Raw genomic sequence first — 17,132 nt, forward strand, 5'->3', positions numbered from 1 at the left:
GGGGAGCCCCTGAGAAGCCCCACTGAGTAGCTGGTCCAAAGGCCCGAGGAGCCGGGTCTGTGGGGAGTTGAAAACAGGAGGTGCCTGTTCTGCTAGAAGAGCCAGGAGAGGCTGACAGCAGCCTAAAGTGAGCCTGGATCGAATCAGCAACACTTTACAGAAAACGAAGCCAATCGAGAAACGAGAAGCCGGGCAGTGATAAGCCCCAAGGAAAACTAGAACATTATGTTGGAAAGAAGAAAGGAATCACCGTGAACTGCCTGGCTTGCCTGGGAAGAGTCTTGGCAACGCAAACTCCAAACATTTTCCATCCAAGTGAAAATCTAGCTGTCCTGAGAGGACGGGAGGGAAGGAGGCAGCAGGGTGGTGGTGTGTGGACAGAGGGGAGCCTGCACTGTGCTCCTTGTTATGTTGTTATTTTTGAACCATGGAAATGGCTTTCCTTAATCAAAAAAGTTTTTTAATGAGAATTATTTTACTGTTTGTCATAGACTTTTTGACATTTGATTTCCATTAAAATGGCTTTCTTCTCTTTTTTCCTCTTCAGAAATTAAAACACAGAGCACGGGGTTGTTCGCCTGATATCAGACAGATAGACCTTGATGTCAACCGCACATTTAGGGACCATATCATGTTTAGAGACAGATACGGTGTGAAGTAAGTAAAGTTTAATATTATAAACTATGAATAGCATTTACAAATAGTCTTCATCAGCTTGAAATGTGTGTGTTTGGACTGTCCTGTATAGGTGATGATTTGGCTTCCACCTCTGAGGGTTTACATTTTGGCAGATCCTTTGGTCCATATTATGTAAACTTTAGGATATAAGTTAGCTTAAATTTTTAATCTTTGACATATCCGTGCTATTCTGTTTGCTATAAAATCATTTTATGATCTATAAATTCTTAATATATGGTAGATACTCTTATTAAAAATCTCAGAAAAGAAATGAGAGATTTTGTTACTTTTTGAGAACCATGTCAGTAATAAATGCATTCTTAGAGCCTTGATTCCATGCACAGGTGAAACTAAAAAAATGGGAAATGGGTGACTAAAATGACAGTGACTGTTTAGGAATGCAATATGTAGTTTTGCTGTCCTCTGCATCAGTTAAGGTTCAGCCAGAGAAACAGAAACCAGTAAGAGATGTAAACTGCAGGATTTGCTGTGCGGAACTGGCTTACAGCATGCCGGAACTGACTAGCAAGTTCAGGGTCCGTAGTGCAGGTGTCAGGAAGGGCCTTGGGCGCTCTTACGACCTTTTGACCGATTGCACCAGGGCTTCCCAGATTATGGAGGGTAATCTCCCTGACTTCAAGTCAACTGATTATGTGTTTTGGTTACATTTACAAAAGACCTGTTTCACAGCCACACCTCCATTAGAGTTTGAATATCTGGGGATTGCAGCCCAGCCAAGTGTACATAAGAAGCTCACTATCACAGACCACACTCATCAACTTAATTTTTGAATAACGACAATAAAGTTGTACTTCCTTATAATATTCGGTACTTCCACAACTATTCTGCTTACAACTCAAAATATGCCAACCCCCTCCTGACAGAATGATGCTGAGTCCTTGGGGCTATGTACTCCTTTTGCTTTGATACGTATAACCTAAATGCTGTGATATAAAGTCAGCTATTATTAAACATCTTATGGTAGATGGGGACATAAGGGAAAAGAGAAGGAGCAAAGCACATTAAAAATATATATGTATATCCACAGACATTGATACCAAAATAAGGAAAACATACTCTTAACAGATGCAGTCGTCATCTCCGTGACTGGGCATGTGGTCCCTGCTGGTCATAACTTACTTACCTTCCACTTCCCATCCCATGTACCCTTTGCCCTCAACAGGCACCTTGGCTGCTGGGGGCCCTAAACCTTTATTCTTGGAGAGGCTACCATTAGCAGTCCTGCCTGAATTTGATTGTGGCGGTGTTCCGTGGAACTTGAATCACTGGGTTCGGTTATACTCAAAGGCACCTTCAGTTATTCTCTGTCCCAGACGTGCTCTTGCTTATGTCCACCGTGTCCTAATAGCTCACCTTTCCCCTTAACGACCAGGATCAGTCACTCCAGCCGGCACACTCGCCGCCTCCTTTGCCCACTGATTGAGAGGCATGAGGAGCCCATAGTGGTAGGGGTGGCCAACCTGGCTCCCAGTTCGGTGGAAGTGTTTGTCTCCTAGTGGGGACACTCCTGTCTTTGGAGCCAGGACCTCTAGAGCAGCAGAGCCTAAGGTTGATGGAGCAGAAAGCAAACATGTTGTTAGTGGACAAGAGGCAACGGTGGGTGGAGCCCCTCCTGTTCCCACGCTTGGATCCTGGGCCCTGAATCCTGGCCAGGGGAGAGGTGATGCCAGTCCTGGAAGTCGATTTCCAGCGGACACCGCCCCCTAGGGGACATGCCCCCACCCTGCAAGGTGCTGCGGGATGCTGGCCCTGTGAATGAGGCTTCAGCAGGCTGGTCCACAGCTCCGTCCAGCCGGCCCCTTCTGTGGGGATGATTCTATAGTGAGAACTGAAAGAGGACACCAAATTGAAGACATGGTGATGTGCTTTGTGCTTTTTGTTATAAATCCTTTCTGTCAAAATGAGTGTTATCTAGCCTCAAGTTTGGGCTGTGTATTGTTTAAATTTGAGCTTGGGGTCATTTCTTTATAATAATAGTAGCTTTATCTGGATTATCTATCATCAGTCCAACTGTGTGTGTTTTTTTTTTTTTTTTAAGTTCCTAATTTTAAAAGTGAAAAAACTAAATTGTGTTCCATGTAAATTTCTTTCCTCTAGGCAACAATCCCTGTTCCACGTTCTTGCTGCATATTCTATTTATAATACGGTAAGTCAGCGCCTGCCTGCCTGCCTCTTTGAGCTGTGTTCTGAGCACCTGGAGGAAATCTTTGGGCCTCCTTCCTGAAAAAGCCCCCTTGGCCTGTGTTGCTTCATCTCAGGACTGGACGGTCTGTGTGGACCTTCCCAAGGCTCCCTCATCTGCCCCAGGGCATCAGAGCAGAGTTGCTTGGAAAGTGGGAAGAACCACAGTAGGACAGCAAAGCTCACTTTTCCCCCCTTACTACAGATTGCTTTGTTTTGTGGTGGTGTTTTTCTTGTTTTTATTTTAAGCACTTAGGACTGGGAATCAGCAGGGCAAGAGGGGCAGGAAGTAGTGGCTAGATTAATTCTGTTTGACTCTTGGTGACTCTTCGTTCCCCTGGGAGGTTGCCTTTCAGAATCACATTTCGTTTATTTGGTGAGGTCCGGATAGCAGAACGTAGGTACCTACTTGCTGTCTCCTGGAGTAAGCCAAAACTAAACATTTTGGTATTAGAACATGTTATTCTTAAGGCATTGATTACTCTTGAGGGAGAGAGATTTGGGGGAAGAGATCAGCTAGTGTCAACGCCAGTATAGATGCCAAGTAAATGCTTTGCTGACCAGATTCCAGGAAGGACACCTTGAACCTTGAGGTGTACCATTTCTACTGTAATCAAAACCTTTAAATTACAAGGGACAGAAATTCACTCAAACTAGGGCAAGTTAAAAAGGAATTGATTAAAGGGACATCTCATAGAAATGAAGCTGAGGGTGGCTGTTGGAGCTGGAGGGTAAGAAGCCTACAGGAAGAAGAGCTCCTCTTTCTGTCCTGCTCGGGGCCACGTGGTGACTCTGATTGTCTCTGGAAACTGTTCATTGTACTGTTTCTCTCTTCAGATGTCTCTCTGTGCCTGCTTGTCTGTTTTTAGGCTGCTGTTGCAGCCGTAGCCTCAGTGCGGGCATTCGGTTCAACTACATACCACTGTATACGTAGTTGTGGCTTTATTCAGTTTTCCTAGAGAAACATGTGGTTAATGAATGAGTAAAATTGTCATGCCGCTGAATTAATGCTTCCCTGGGGTTAGGGAATCCCGTTCCCTAGGGAATCCCAGGAACGGCGAAGCCTGGTGGGCTGCCGTCTGTGAAGCTGCACAGAGTCGGACACGACTGACGCAACTTAGCAGCAGCAGCAGGGGTTAGGTGTCCTCGTCTCCATGAGCGGTGGTTCACATGTCAAGACATGGATCCCTAAGGCCATGCGATATGACATATAAGTGTCATTATGTGTAATTATGGGGAGAATGGGCAGTTCTCAGGGAAGGGGCTTAGACTGGAAGGGGTCCCCCAAAATATGTCTCTGTAAGGATCTGGAAATCTAGAGAAAAGACAGCCAACTGGGAACTGTGCAAGGAGAGAAATTTGCCAACATCTGAGCAAAGAGGAGGAATATTGAGCTGAGAATCACACATAAAACAGACATAGAAACAGTGCTCTTTACAGAAAGTGTAAGAACAGTATTGAGCAGAGGTCAGTAAAGTCCTTGTAGGTTAGCCTTGTCCACACTTCTGCATGTATCCTTCAACACAAACACAGTCTTTGATAGCATGTGGTTCAGTACTGTGAAGGCTATAATATTTCTCTGTAGAACTGCGCATTAAGTAATGTATTTAGGCCTTTTCTGTTTTCTACCTCAGTTCTTCATACCTGCCTGTACATGTAATTTGATCTTAAAACCCCCGGTTTCTCTGTTCTCGTTTCTCTTTAGGAGGTTGGATACTGTCAGGGGATGAGCCAGATCACAGCCTTGCTCCTCATGTATATGAACGAGGAAGATGCCTTCTGGGCCCTGGTCAAGCTGTTCTCAGGTCCCAAACACGCCATGCACGGTAAGAGGACCCTGAGGCTGATCACCAGCAACAAACGGGAGGGAGAGACTGGCAGGTTCGAACAAAGTCAGACTTGGGGGTGATGCTTGGTAGAGTCAAGTATAGAAACTTGTCTAGGGGCGTGTTTAATTCACTAGTATTTATTACTAATTTCTTATTTAATTCTTCTTCATTGAACTTTTCTAAGCTTTTCTGTTCAGATTTATAGTCCTTCGTCTTTACTACAAAATACACTATTGACGTTTTAAAATTCTTCCCTTACTTGCCCTGGTTAGGAGAAACTAGGTTTGGAAGAATTTAGGAAAAACTGAATTCTTGGAAGCTTTTGATCGAAACTGTTAGACAGTCATGCCTTCAGAGAAATGTCTACTGTTGACTGGATATTGCGATTTATACCAGTTTGTTAGAGAATATTAATTGAGAAATGACACTGAGGTGTTTAAAGGAAAGGCCCACAGTGATTTGGTATGTCAAATATGTGTTTTAATTCTTTCAGACTTAAAATTGGTTCCATCTTACAGTAAAAAAAGCTGATAACATATTCTGGGAAGTTTGATATTTCAAAGCTTGCATAATCTTTTGGTTTTCAAGTTATTACACTGTTTTGAATAATATTTTCCTTATATTTGCCAAGCATATGCAATAAACTTAACTTGAGAGAGTTTGGATTGAAACTTCTCTTGAAAATAAAAGTGGTGTTTCTCTATATAATGCAAAATTATTTTCTCAATGCCATTGAGTGTAATGATACCAAATTAAAAACAGTTTTAAATCACTCCGAGAATGGACCATCATTCTCTTTGTGAACGTTAAAGCTTCATGTGGTGGGGAACCTGCCACAGGTTAAAGTGATGTTTTAAATTTTCAAAACTATGACCTTCCATAGTTTATTAAATCTCACATTCTTACCATGTGCTTATTGTCGAAGCATTGTGTGTATGTGTATATGTTTGCATTTAGCTATCTCCTTCAGTGTTTGCTGTGAATTTTTTAAAAAATAAATACTGTCTACATGATAAGTGTTTCTGGACTCTTTGCATCCCATAAGTGGACTCCATTAGTAAGACACGTTACATTGAGCTGCCATTCAATAGTATCATTGCAAAAGGCATCTTGAAGAAACACAACTCTTCCTTATCAGTCTTTATTTTGCTTTAGCGTGAGATGGCATTGCTGATAATCTTGGAAGCACAGTGGAATATTAACAGCTTAAGTAGTGTGTAATTATGTGGAATACTGTCCAGTTTTAGAAAATCCATCTCTTTTAAGAAGCCTGGTAACTTGCTTGCAGTAGTTACTGTCAGCAGTCTAAGCTATGTGTGTGTACTCAGTCATGTCTGACTCTCTGTGGACTGCAGCCCACCAGGCTCCTCTGTCCATGGGATTTCCCAGGCAGGAACACTGGAGTGGGTTGCTATGTCCTTCTCTAGAGGAGCTTTCCGATCCAGGGATCAAACCTACCTCCCTTGTGCTTCCTGCATTGGCAGGTGGGTTCTTTACCACTGCACCACCTGGGAAGCCCCAGACTAATCTACAAAGCAGTACTTATTTTAATATTCTAACATTTACATTTACAAACCAGTTTAGGTCATTGTTATGGGTAAGTTTGTACCTAGAGATATTTGTTTCTAGATCTGCCTATGAAATTTTATAACTGAAGGCTACCTCAGTTCTTTGCATTTCCTATATGAAGCTGTTATCACTCACAAAAAGTGTAATGTGAGGGCTAAAGCATGAGATTTAAAATACCAAGTCTGGAACCCCACTGAAAAGGGAAGCGGTGTTGGGTATCTTAGCATCCTTGAGCTCTGTTTATTACTGAAGGAATTGCCTTTTTCAAAATCAGACTTTGTCTTGAGTTTCTTCCAACCCCCACTCCTCTCAAATTGACCATGAAAGTGGCAGTAGAGAGAGAGAGTTTTGTGTTTTTTTTTATGAAATTATTTTACCAGAAAGTATTACTAGGGGAGGAATTTTCTATCTCTGGAGATTTTTACACACTCCTTAGAAAGCTGAGAATCGGTTAAGAAATAGCCCTTCCCCAAGGGTCATAAAGCAGTTCTTCCCAGCAGTGTTCCGCAGTTTCTTGCAGGGACATACTTTTACGTTTTGGAAACATGCGTTCTGTGGGGAAATATTGGACTCCAAGATCAGATAAGTCTGGGAGATGAGGTGAACCAAGAAAAACAAGTGTCTTTAGTCTATGAAACAACTTAGAAACATTCAAAAGCTCATACGCCTGTGAACAGATGCAAAAAAGGGTATATGTGACATACAGTATTTCTCCTGGATTCTTTTAAAAACATAGAACACTTATTAACATCTTTTGAAGTTACCTAGAACCCAGGCTGAAGAACCCATATGGAGAAATCAAATTCATTGTGTGTGCATCCTTTTTAATGGACTATTAGAATATCTGAAAGGAAACTTGTGAATAAAAATAGATGTAAATCTCCATGAGTTACATACACAAAGTTAATACTAACTTCCCATTTACAGTTACTTCCTAGAAATCTTATAGATTGTATTGCGTAATCATTTGGGATAGACTATGTTAACATTGATCATACATGCCCGTATGTTTTAGTTTATGTTACATATCACTTATAAAAAGGATTAAAAAGTGATATTAACCTGGGAATCATGGTTACTCTAATGATACTGTTAGAGTAAGCCCGAAAAAAGTAATACAGTGTTTGTTTTATATAATGGGGAAGCAAAATAAGTGATCAAGATTAGAATAACTTATAGAAGTGTGTGTTTACCCAGTACTTCAAGGAAACAGATAATCTTGATAAAAAGCTTCAGTTTCCATTTTTTCTTATTTTCTTATTTTCCCTTTTAATTCAGAAATACTCTGTCCTCTTTTATATTTTTACAAGGTGATAGGCGATCCTTAGCAAACACATACTAGGCTATAAGTTTTCATTAATCAAAGCTTATACATAATTGTTACCTTGGAGAGAAGTAAAAATATTTGGGTAACTATTAGGTTTGTTTTTATTGTTGTTAACAGCTAAAAGATAAAAGAAATATGTTGCATTTTAAACTAGGGGTTTCTGTTGTTATTATTTATGAAGTATTGTTTTTATGTTTGTATTCTAGGATTTTTTGTCCATGGTTTTCCCAAACTCTTGAGGTTTCAAGAACATCATGAAAAAATACTGAATAAATTTTTGTCCAAGCTTAAGCAGCACTTGGTAGGTAGATATGACCTTGACTTACACCCACCTATACCAAGAATAAAGCTAGAAGACTTGAGTGCAGCCATTGGTCCCCATTACTCTATTGGTGTACAGTCTCGTCCATTTCATTTACTGAGCAGTTACAGTTGCTCACAGGACATTAGATTGGTGGAATTTAGTACCGCTGAACTATCACAGCCCTAACTCATAGCATCAGTCGCCTTTGAAGCTGATACATAATAATACAAACAATATAGTTTTTAAGGGTATGTGATTCCTCAGTGATTTAGGAGGTTTTTTAATTGCACTAAAGTATTTGCACTAAAATATTTTAAGGATCATACAGACTCGTCCTCAGTGAATCACATGCATACTCCTCTGAAAAAATACAGTAATTTAGTAAAGCAACGATGCTTCCTTTTAGAATATATTAAAAGAGAATCAAAGTGTTGTATTACAGTCTTATCTTATGAGGGGTTTATTCTCAGGGTGATTTTCAAAAGTACAACTGAGGAAGAAGAGAGAGTCAGAAGAGAAAAAGTGGAAATACCGCAGCACAGAGGAGATTCGTAATGAATGGTTTTGTTCAGCTGTGACAGCTGCCTCCAACAACCTGCTTAACTTTTAGTATTTATTATATTGTCATGTTTTGTGTGCAGCAATCCAGAAATTGTGAAATTTTTGTTTTTTTCCAGGATTCTCAAGAAGTCTACACAAGTTTTTACACAATGAAATGGTTTTTTCAATGTTTCCTTGATCGGGTGAGTGTTTATTTTAAAAGTCCAATCATAAAATTAAAAATACCAGACGAGGACAAACTGTTCATCTTATTTCTGTTTTGTTTTTAATTATAGACGCCCTTTACACTAAACCTCAGAATATGGGACATCTATATCTTCGAAGGAGAGCGAGTTCTTACTGCTATGTCTTACACAATCTTAAAATTACACAGAAGTAAGAAAGCATTTAATTATAAAGATTTCACAAAAGCTAGCCTTGTTTTAAATCTTGACTTCTCGTTACCCACCCAACTTCAAGGTCATTTCTTTTTAGTAATGAGTTTAAAAATTCTTTAAAATCAGTGAAGAAATTATCTTCAGTTGGTGGTTTTCCCTCGTTGGTTCTTCGTCGTGACTAGAAGCTTACTCCTTGCAAAACTCTTAATTCTTTTCTCTGTGTCAGTTTCATCTTCACATTTAAGTTGAATGTAGTATGTTGGTTTTACTACTACTAATATTCCTACTAGTTACTTGTTTCCATGGTGTGTGTGTGGGGGGGATGTCCCTTATTTATTTTTTTTTCTTTGATAAGTTTAATAGGAAAAGGGAGAGACCAAAGAAGCCAGGCCCTTTAGTTAACAGGTCTACAGAGGGCGTTTTCTGTGATTGCTTCACCAGGAAAAGAGCATCCAGCCCCACGCCATAGACCAGAGTTGGGGACCCTCCCCCTATCTCCCTGTCTGGCTGCTTTGTGGCCTCTGTAGCAAGTACCCTCCAGGCCCACAGTTGTCCAAATGTAGCAAAAGGCCTTCAGTTGCAATATTGCAAGGGCTTGGTAAATAGGATATGCTGTGCCTTACTCTGAAAGTCAAGAAGTGAGAGTTGCTCTTTATGAATATGAGGGACCTTATTCACCTTAAAGTCTTAAACTACCCTTAAAACTTAGGTACTCCTTTTGTGACCATGCAGAGAAGGGAAGAGAAGCTCACGTGGGTGCTCCTCAGGCAGCACCTCCTGCCTGCGGCAGAGCCTGAGTTCACGCTCACTGTATACTCCGCCCGCTTGCCTTGTTCTTGAATGGTCATCTCTTCAGTTTCCCAGCTCAGTGACACATTAGCTGAGTGCTTGGGGTCCTGTTCTCTAGTTTTCCTCCCCGCTGTGGCTTTGTTCTAAGAATGTCCTTGGTACTTTGATAGGAAATGGTTTGATTGCTTACTTGAAAAGCATGGTCTTCAGGAGCATCAGATTATTCAGATTCTAGATAAGACTGAAACTTTAAAATCACATCTGTGTTGTTTACTCTGAGAGAAGAGGATTCAGAAGTCTTGAGGTTCACGTCCCTGCCTCCCCAACACCAAACCACAGCCCTAAGATGAAGCAGGTTGGCAGTGAACTGCCTCCCAAAACTCAGATCTGTGGTCATAACCGCAGGAAGTCAGTCAGTCTCCCTCCCTCCCCTCTCCCCACCATGCCCTTCTTTTCTCTCTCTCTGGATTATGAACTGACCAAGATGTAGAACAGAAGCATACTCTGTGTTAAGGTATATACTTACCAGTTGAACATTCCTTTAGCAGTGAGAAAGCCCCATAACTCTCTTCCTCCTCTTAAATTGTGTTTCACTTATGACTCTTGATTAATTTTGACAAGTAAAAAGTTCCTCTACTCTTTGTAAATTAACCTTAAACACAACAACTACTTTAAATCCTACTATCATTAGGTTAAACTCTGGAAAGCCTTTGCTGTTGTGTACTCTTTCATTAGGAAGACAGAGATCAAGGACTTATATGAAGTTCCTTCATCATATAAAGCTTCTGGGCCAATAGTTACCTGAGGCTCCTAAGATTTTTTCTTGTTTTTTTCCTGATTCCCTTACCAATATTTAGAGGCATTGTTATTTAAAAAAGAAAAATCACACTGTGACTTTAAACAGTAAAAAAAAAAAAAAAAAGGCAACCTAAATGCCCAGTATTAGAAGACCAATTATTCATAAATTTAGAGCATACACACAGTGGATTCTTATGCAGTTGTTAATAATGACAGCATAAAATCATACTTGTTGAAGTGAGAGGTATCAGTGATACACCATTGACTGGGGGAAAGCAAAGAGGTGAATAATGTGTAAAGTATCATTTACTTCTGTAAGTTGAACTGCAATGTACACACATCTGCTTGTAGGACACTGGCATAGTATCAATACAGATAAAATTAATAATCCAGATTTTCAAGAAATTTGGAGAGGGGCATTGGTGGTTTAGTGGTAGAATTCTTGCCTCCGAGATTTTTGAAAAACTCTGAGACAGTTAAAATACAGACCTAGAAGTGGCTATGCCTGTGGCAGTCACAGCTGTTATCAGGAAAACACATACATCATCCTGGGTGGTCTTTGTCAGTCTCCGGTCTCTAGGAGCTCATGCTCTGGGGAAAAATAATACCCAGGTATGGTTATTCTTACACCTGTGAGAAGGTATTTAGCAGCATTCACCTTTCCCCAGTCCCCCGAGGCTACCTGCTTTTCTCTGTGAATTGCTTTTCTCTGTGCTTTAATATCAGGAAACAGTTTTGTACTAACTGAGTTTTGGTGATAGTCACAAGGCTATTTGGAAGTTGTATGTGGTGCACTCTTAAAAATAGACATCGAATAAAATACGTTTTCTTCTCAACCTAAAGTAGCCATTGTATATTTTTCTCATCTTTTCTTAGAACATCTTATGAGATTGTCCATGGAAGAACTTGTAGAATTTCTTCAGGAGACCTTGGCAAAGGATTTTTTCTTTGAAGATGACTTTGTAATAGAGCAGCTCCAGATTTCTATGGCAGAACTGAAGCGGGCAAAGCTCGACCTTCCAGAGCCTGGTAAGGAAATAGCCAGATGCTTTATGTATAACTTACAGTTAAGATCAGGAGATACTGTGCAGTTAACATGGCCCATTGCTGTGAAAACGTCTGCATACTTGTGATGACATCATGTAAATCAGTGTCTTGTTGGCTGCTTACGGCTTCATTATTTTAAGAAAGAGCAAATATTCATTAAATCTGCCTCTCCTAGTTGGAAAATTAGGAAGTTTAATAGATAGATAATGTTTCAACAGAAGTTAACCATGGCTTAAGTTACCATAACAATCAGCACTCTTTACTTTCACCATCACTTGTAGAACCACATGCGGTACTGGAGCAAGTAGAAGTCCCATTTTATAGAAGAGGAAACTGATACTAAAATGCTAATAAACATGAAGCCCGCAGAAGCTGCAGATAGCAGAGTCCGAGTCTGAGGTTCCTGACTGCTCATCCCTGGTTCTTCGCAGTATGCTGCAGTGTAGATAATATATTTTATTCACTTATTCCAAAACATCTTCTAGTGCCTCCTGTTAGGTTTTCTGCTAGGTGCTGTGTTGGGGATTTAACAACTAAAAAGACATTCCTTCTGTTCTCAGGGTGCACGGAGGAGACCCAGAATTTACGCAGCAACAGTAGAGTATGAATAGAGTCATAATAGAGCTAGAAACAGGGTAAATAGGGAAGGGTGGATGAAGGGTAGTACTGGATAAGAGGGAAAGAAAAAACAAAATGCAGAGAGAGCACAGTAGAAAGTTTTCAGAACACACTTTTGCTAAAAACCAAGATGCTTTGCTTTTAGTTATTTAAGCGTAAGGAGTCTAATCGGTGTTTCTCTGAGGTTTGTTTTGCGTCATCAGGGTTCACCAGAAGTTAAGCCGTCACTGCAGTGGTGGCGTGTGGGCCTGGGCCCAGTGAGGCCAGCGCCCTGCTCCGGGAGGTCCCTCCTCTCATGTAGTGTTGTCCCTCTCTACTGATTCTTTCCTGTCACAGGGAATGCATTTGGAGTAACAGTTACTAACTATATTCTTGCTATTCCAATATTTATTTTTAAATGACTTACCTACTTTTAAAAAGTTTAAAACAAGTTTTAGTAAAAGACACATACATTAATAGAAAAAATATATATAACAGAACTGTTTAAACATGAGAATAAAATATCCAAACCTGTGTAATGGAATGGACTGATTTAGCGTCTAACTAGCAGCTAATGTTTATTGAGTGTCTGGTCTGTGCCACATTCCACACAGTGTCTCATTTAATCCCTCAAATAACTTTTACAAAACACTCAGCCCCAGTCTACACATGAGGAAACTTGGTGGCGGTAGTTTGTAAGATCTTTTTACAGTAGACAGAGATTGAGGAGGTGGGGGTGGATAAATGACCCCGGAGCTGGGTTATTCTCCGGGCTGATGTTCTCTGCTTGGATACAGAAAGCTGCTGCGGTCTTCCGAGGCAGGCCGGCTGAGGGACTTATAGTTGCGTGTGGTGTCCACTGGGTGGTGACAGAGACCTGAGTACGATGGAAGATGGAGCAGCCAGAAGGGACTAAAGAGACTCCCCTTTTTTTTTTTTTTAAGGGATGCTAAGGAGTGTTCTTTTTGTTGTTGTTTTAAAGAAAAAAGTGTTATTCAAGAAAAATAAGAAACTTTTTGCCTTTTTCTGAAATATATCAAGTTACAGTTCCTTTTTTTTTTTTGAGCAGAGTAGTCTAATTCTTGGCAGTGGCATAAAGATATTTACCATTTATGTGATGGAACCCTAGTGAAAAGTGTCATTAGCGTGGTATTTTCACAGAAGCGTCCGTCTTGTGTGTGATGGGAATCATGCTGCTTTCCCACTTCTTCATTTAAACTCCTGGTTTTCAGGGGAGGAAGTGAAGAACAGAATTTTAGGCAAGGAGCTAAAGTGAGGTGAGCAGAAAACAATGTCATGTCTATTGAAAAGAAGTCCAGAATGAAAGTATGGATAATAAATATTAATACTTATTGCCTATTTATAGCCATCCGTTTGACATCAATTATGCTTGAATCTTTTAGTTATACCCCATTGCTTAGGTGTGAAAGGAGATATTTAAACCAAAGACCAAATGCAGCAGAGTGTGTATTAGGCACGTTGGGGCGGGGGGGGGGGGGGTCGGCTGCATAGTTTGAATAGTTTGAATCTGTGAAAGATACTGTCCAAGAATGTTTAATGCTTATACGGATCTACTTGTGTGGGAAAAGGGCAGAGAATATTTATCAGCACATGAGACAATGGTGTATGTGCTTCAGAAAGGAATCACTTTATAATGAAGTCGGAGAGTATTTTTCTCCTGATCCTGTACTTAGACACAGAGATCAGCTCTCCTGGGCGCAGGGCCCTTGGGTTTTGCTGCTATGGTTGCCAGATGAGTCCTGGGCCTCACTCAGTCCAGCAGCGGCCTCAGGAGGCCCAACGCTCTGCTGTGGGTATCTCCCCGCCCCATCGCCCCCATTATTCTCCCTGATTCTGGCCCATCCTTCCCCTCCCCTCTTTCCCTTCCTTCTCCTAGGTCCCTCCTCTTGAGAGACAGGGCCCTTCCCACTGCCACGGAGGCCCTTAGAAACATGAGCAAGTGTACATTTGCTTGCCCTTGAACTGCTGAGGATTTGCGCTGTTCAGAGGGCTTGGGTCAGTCACGGGAATCCGTCAGCGACTGCTGGTAGAGGACAGAAGTGGGTGCGGAGTCACGGCCCTGCCCGCTCCCCGGTCACAGGTCCCTGTGGACAGGAGCTGCTGTCCCGCGCTGTTCTAAGTTGTGCAGACCCCAGCACTGCGGTCCGGCCCTGGTGCCTGGGAACACACTGACCCTCCCGCGTAGGCCCCCTGGCTTAACCTTCAGTACTATCCATAATATGGGGAGGAGTTAGGGTTTTCAAGCACCTAGGTTTTAGAAGGCTCTTTCTTATATGCTTGTCTATTGCTCCTTTCAAAGCACTCTCCTTTTTTCCTACTTACAATCTTTATGGGAGCTAAGGGCTGTATCCTCTAAATAGCTTTGTTCAGTTGAGGTATCCATCGTTACCTCTTAGAGTCCTCGTTCCTAGTGAGAGACTGACATTCAGCAGTTAATTATAGACATCATGTCCTTTTGTTTGCACTGAATTTTTTTTTTTCCCTCCAAATCCTGCTATATCTAGTTTCTTAGCTATATAGATCTTGGGTATTTATTACTGTTATGTCTCTGTACTGTTTATTTGAGTGATAACATCATTACTCTAATTAAGACTAATTACATATGAATGAGTGGACATTCTGTCAAAACCTCAGTTGTGATTCTGTTACTATTTTAGACACTAGACTGCAAAATAAGTAGGACTGCACTTTGAGCCGGTTATCGACTCCTAAGGTGAAAGGGAGATGTATTATGGGTGACCGTGAAAGACCTTTAAGAAGCTACTTTTTGGATGTTTTAAAACAGTTGCAGATTTTTTCCCTCCCGGTGTGGATTTTGGCCTCTTGACCATTCAGTAAATGGAACATGCTAAAATTTTCTTTTAATTCTAATATGATGTGTAGATGCATAGAATATTAATGTCTCTTCTTAGAGAAATGTGTATATTGGCTTGAATATAAAGTAGTGTTAAGTGTAAGGTGAATACTTTTCTCACCCTTTATATTGAAAAATTAAAAATCCCTCATATGTATAACACATACCTTTCCATTTTGCTTCAGGCATGAAATTACCACCTCAGTCTATTACTTCCTCATTTTTTCATTCCTTTTCCTGAGAAATACAGGCCTTATATTTGCAATTCTGCATTTTACCATGCATCCTATTAGTCTTTGCTGATGCATGCCTTTTATGTATCCGGAAGATTTCAGGATATGAGAACATAGGGACAGGATATGATGTGGTATTATTTTCCCCAGATGTTCAATTCTCTCTTAGTCTTCTTTCCTCCCTACTTCTTCCTTCCACTTTACCTAGAGCAGCTTTGTTTGTATTTTTTTATTTATTGGAGTTTCATATGAGAGTTGGTTAGAGAAGGAGAATTTCCTTTTAAAAAGTTAAAAAAACCCACTGAATTAGGGAAACACAAAGTTTATTTTTAGCTCAGTAACTCTGAGTCTGGCGGCTCATCTATTTAAAGGTTATTTACCATCATTCTCCGCTCCCTTCCAAGGAAAAGCTCATTGAACTTTTTTAATATCTTAAAATTATGATATGTGGGTAAATAATAGTTATCATCACCTAAACCATGAGCTACATGAAAGCAAGGTGGCATCTGCCTGCTCACAACTGTGGACCCATGGCTTCCTCCTAACCGTTTGTTAGGTGGGGGGGACATTTGAAGAGAGAAACAACTTATTTTTAAGTGAGAATGTATGATTTTGTAGTGACAGGTAGAAAGCATATATCTTAAACTTTGGAATTTTTACAAGTGAAGTCTGTCATCTTTTCAAGATGGTATTTATGGGTGTCCATATTATGGTGGATTGTTTTTACACACTGTTTACTAAATGCGCATTCCTTTAATTCCTCTTTAATTTTCTGGTGTTATTTGAAATGTAAAACTAAAAGTATCTAATATGATTTTCTCTTTCTTTTTTCCTTTTTTTGCATTTAAAGTAGGACCCTGTTAGAATATTAATTTGGAAGTACAGAATATTGTTTCTTTTTATCCTGTGAAGTTACTTGAGAGAATAATAATGAGTGATTTGGGTATAACTTGGAGCCACAGTTGGTCATCAGTTGACCTTTAAACTTGGCAGACTTGCTTGAAGTTGATAGAAACTATTTTACTGAGAGTCTAAACTCTTTTAGTTGAGGAATGCTTAAGTGGAAGGAATGTAATAGTAAGACATTGAACTACTGACCTGCAAGATTGTTTTAGGAATAGAAATGAGAATATCAGCTTTGCATTTTTGAAAAAGGTAATAGCTTAACAAAATTTAATAATCATCTTATACAATTCTGTGATCCTTGCTCATGGGGCTTCCCTGTTGGCTCAGACGGTAAATAATCTGCCTGCCAGCTTTGATCTGAGGGTCCAAAAGATCCCCTGGAGAAGGGAATGGCTACCCACTCCAGTATTCTTGGGAAATACTGGACAGAGGAGCCTGGTGGGCTACAGTCCATGGAATCCCAAAGAGTGGGACACTACTGAGTCACTATCACTTTTTCTTACTACTCATATAAGGGTATATAAAATCTTCCGATCTGCACATTGTCTAATAAGACTTTTGAGTTTTGGAATGTTTTCATGTCAATCTCTCTAAAAAATGCTTCTCCTAAGCTACTAAAATGTTGCATGTCTCTGTTGTGGGTATGCATGTTGAGTGCGCAAGTGAAGAGTAAGCAGAAATTCATTGATTGTAAGTCTTAGGTTTGGTACTGTTTGCTCATGCACATATGGCACTTATGAATGTGTCTTTCCCTTTAGGCAAAGAGGATGAATTTCCAAAGAAACCTTTGGGGCAGCTTCCCCCTGAAGGTCAGTCAGCTGGTGTTACTCACCTGAGCAACGGACAGAGGAGCGTGGGCAGGTCGAGTCCCCACCCTGGCGGTCGGAGAGGCAGCGGCTCGCCCCACAAGATCCACGAGCCCTCCCCACCCCACCCACGCCGGACCGGCACCCCCGAGAGGGCGAGGCAGCAGCGGCGTAAGTCGTCGGACGAGGAGGGTAAACGGCTTCGCGACGAGGCGGAGGCGCAGGCGCAGGCGC

General features: G+C 40.8%; 1 protein-coding gene across 1 annotated transcript in view; it reads left to right on the forward strand.

The window, feature by feature from the left end:
* USP6NL (USP6 N-terminal like) overlaps positions 1 to 17,132 on the forward strand; it is a 136,462-nt gene that overhangs the window by 116,131 nt on the left and 3,199 nt on the right. The window contains exons 8-15 of the mRNA XM_010854110.1: positions 548 to 657; positions 2,797 to 2,845; positions 4,586 to 4,706; positions 7,812 to 7,906; positions 8,587 to 8,652; positions 8,746 to 8,845; positions 11,311 to 11,463; positions 16,851 to 17,128. Of these exons, the coding sequence (XP_010852412.1) occupies positions 548 to 657; positions 2,797 to 2,845; positions 4,586 to 4,706; positions 7,812 to 7,906; positions 8,587 to 8,652; positions 8,746 to 8,845; positions 11,311 to 11,463; positions 16,851 to 17,128 (972 nt within the window). The remainder of the gene's footprint in view (positions 1 to 547; positions 658 to 2,796; positions 2,846 to 4,585; positions 4,707 to 7,811; positions 7,907 to 8,586; positions 8,653 to 8,745; positions 8,846 to 11,310; positions 11,464 to 16,850; positions 17,129 to 17,132) is intronic.

Source organism: Bison bison, unplaced genomic scaffold (genome assembly GCF_000754665.1).
Source record: "Bison bison bison isolate TAMUID 2011002044 unplaced genomic scaffold, Bison_UMD1.0 scf7180017864337, whole genome shotgun sequence".
NCBI classification, from domain to species: domain Eukaryota; kingdom Metazoa; phylum Chordata; class Mammalia; order Artiodactyla; family Bovidae; genus Bison; species Bison bison.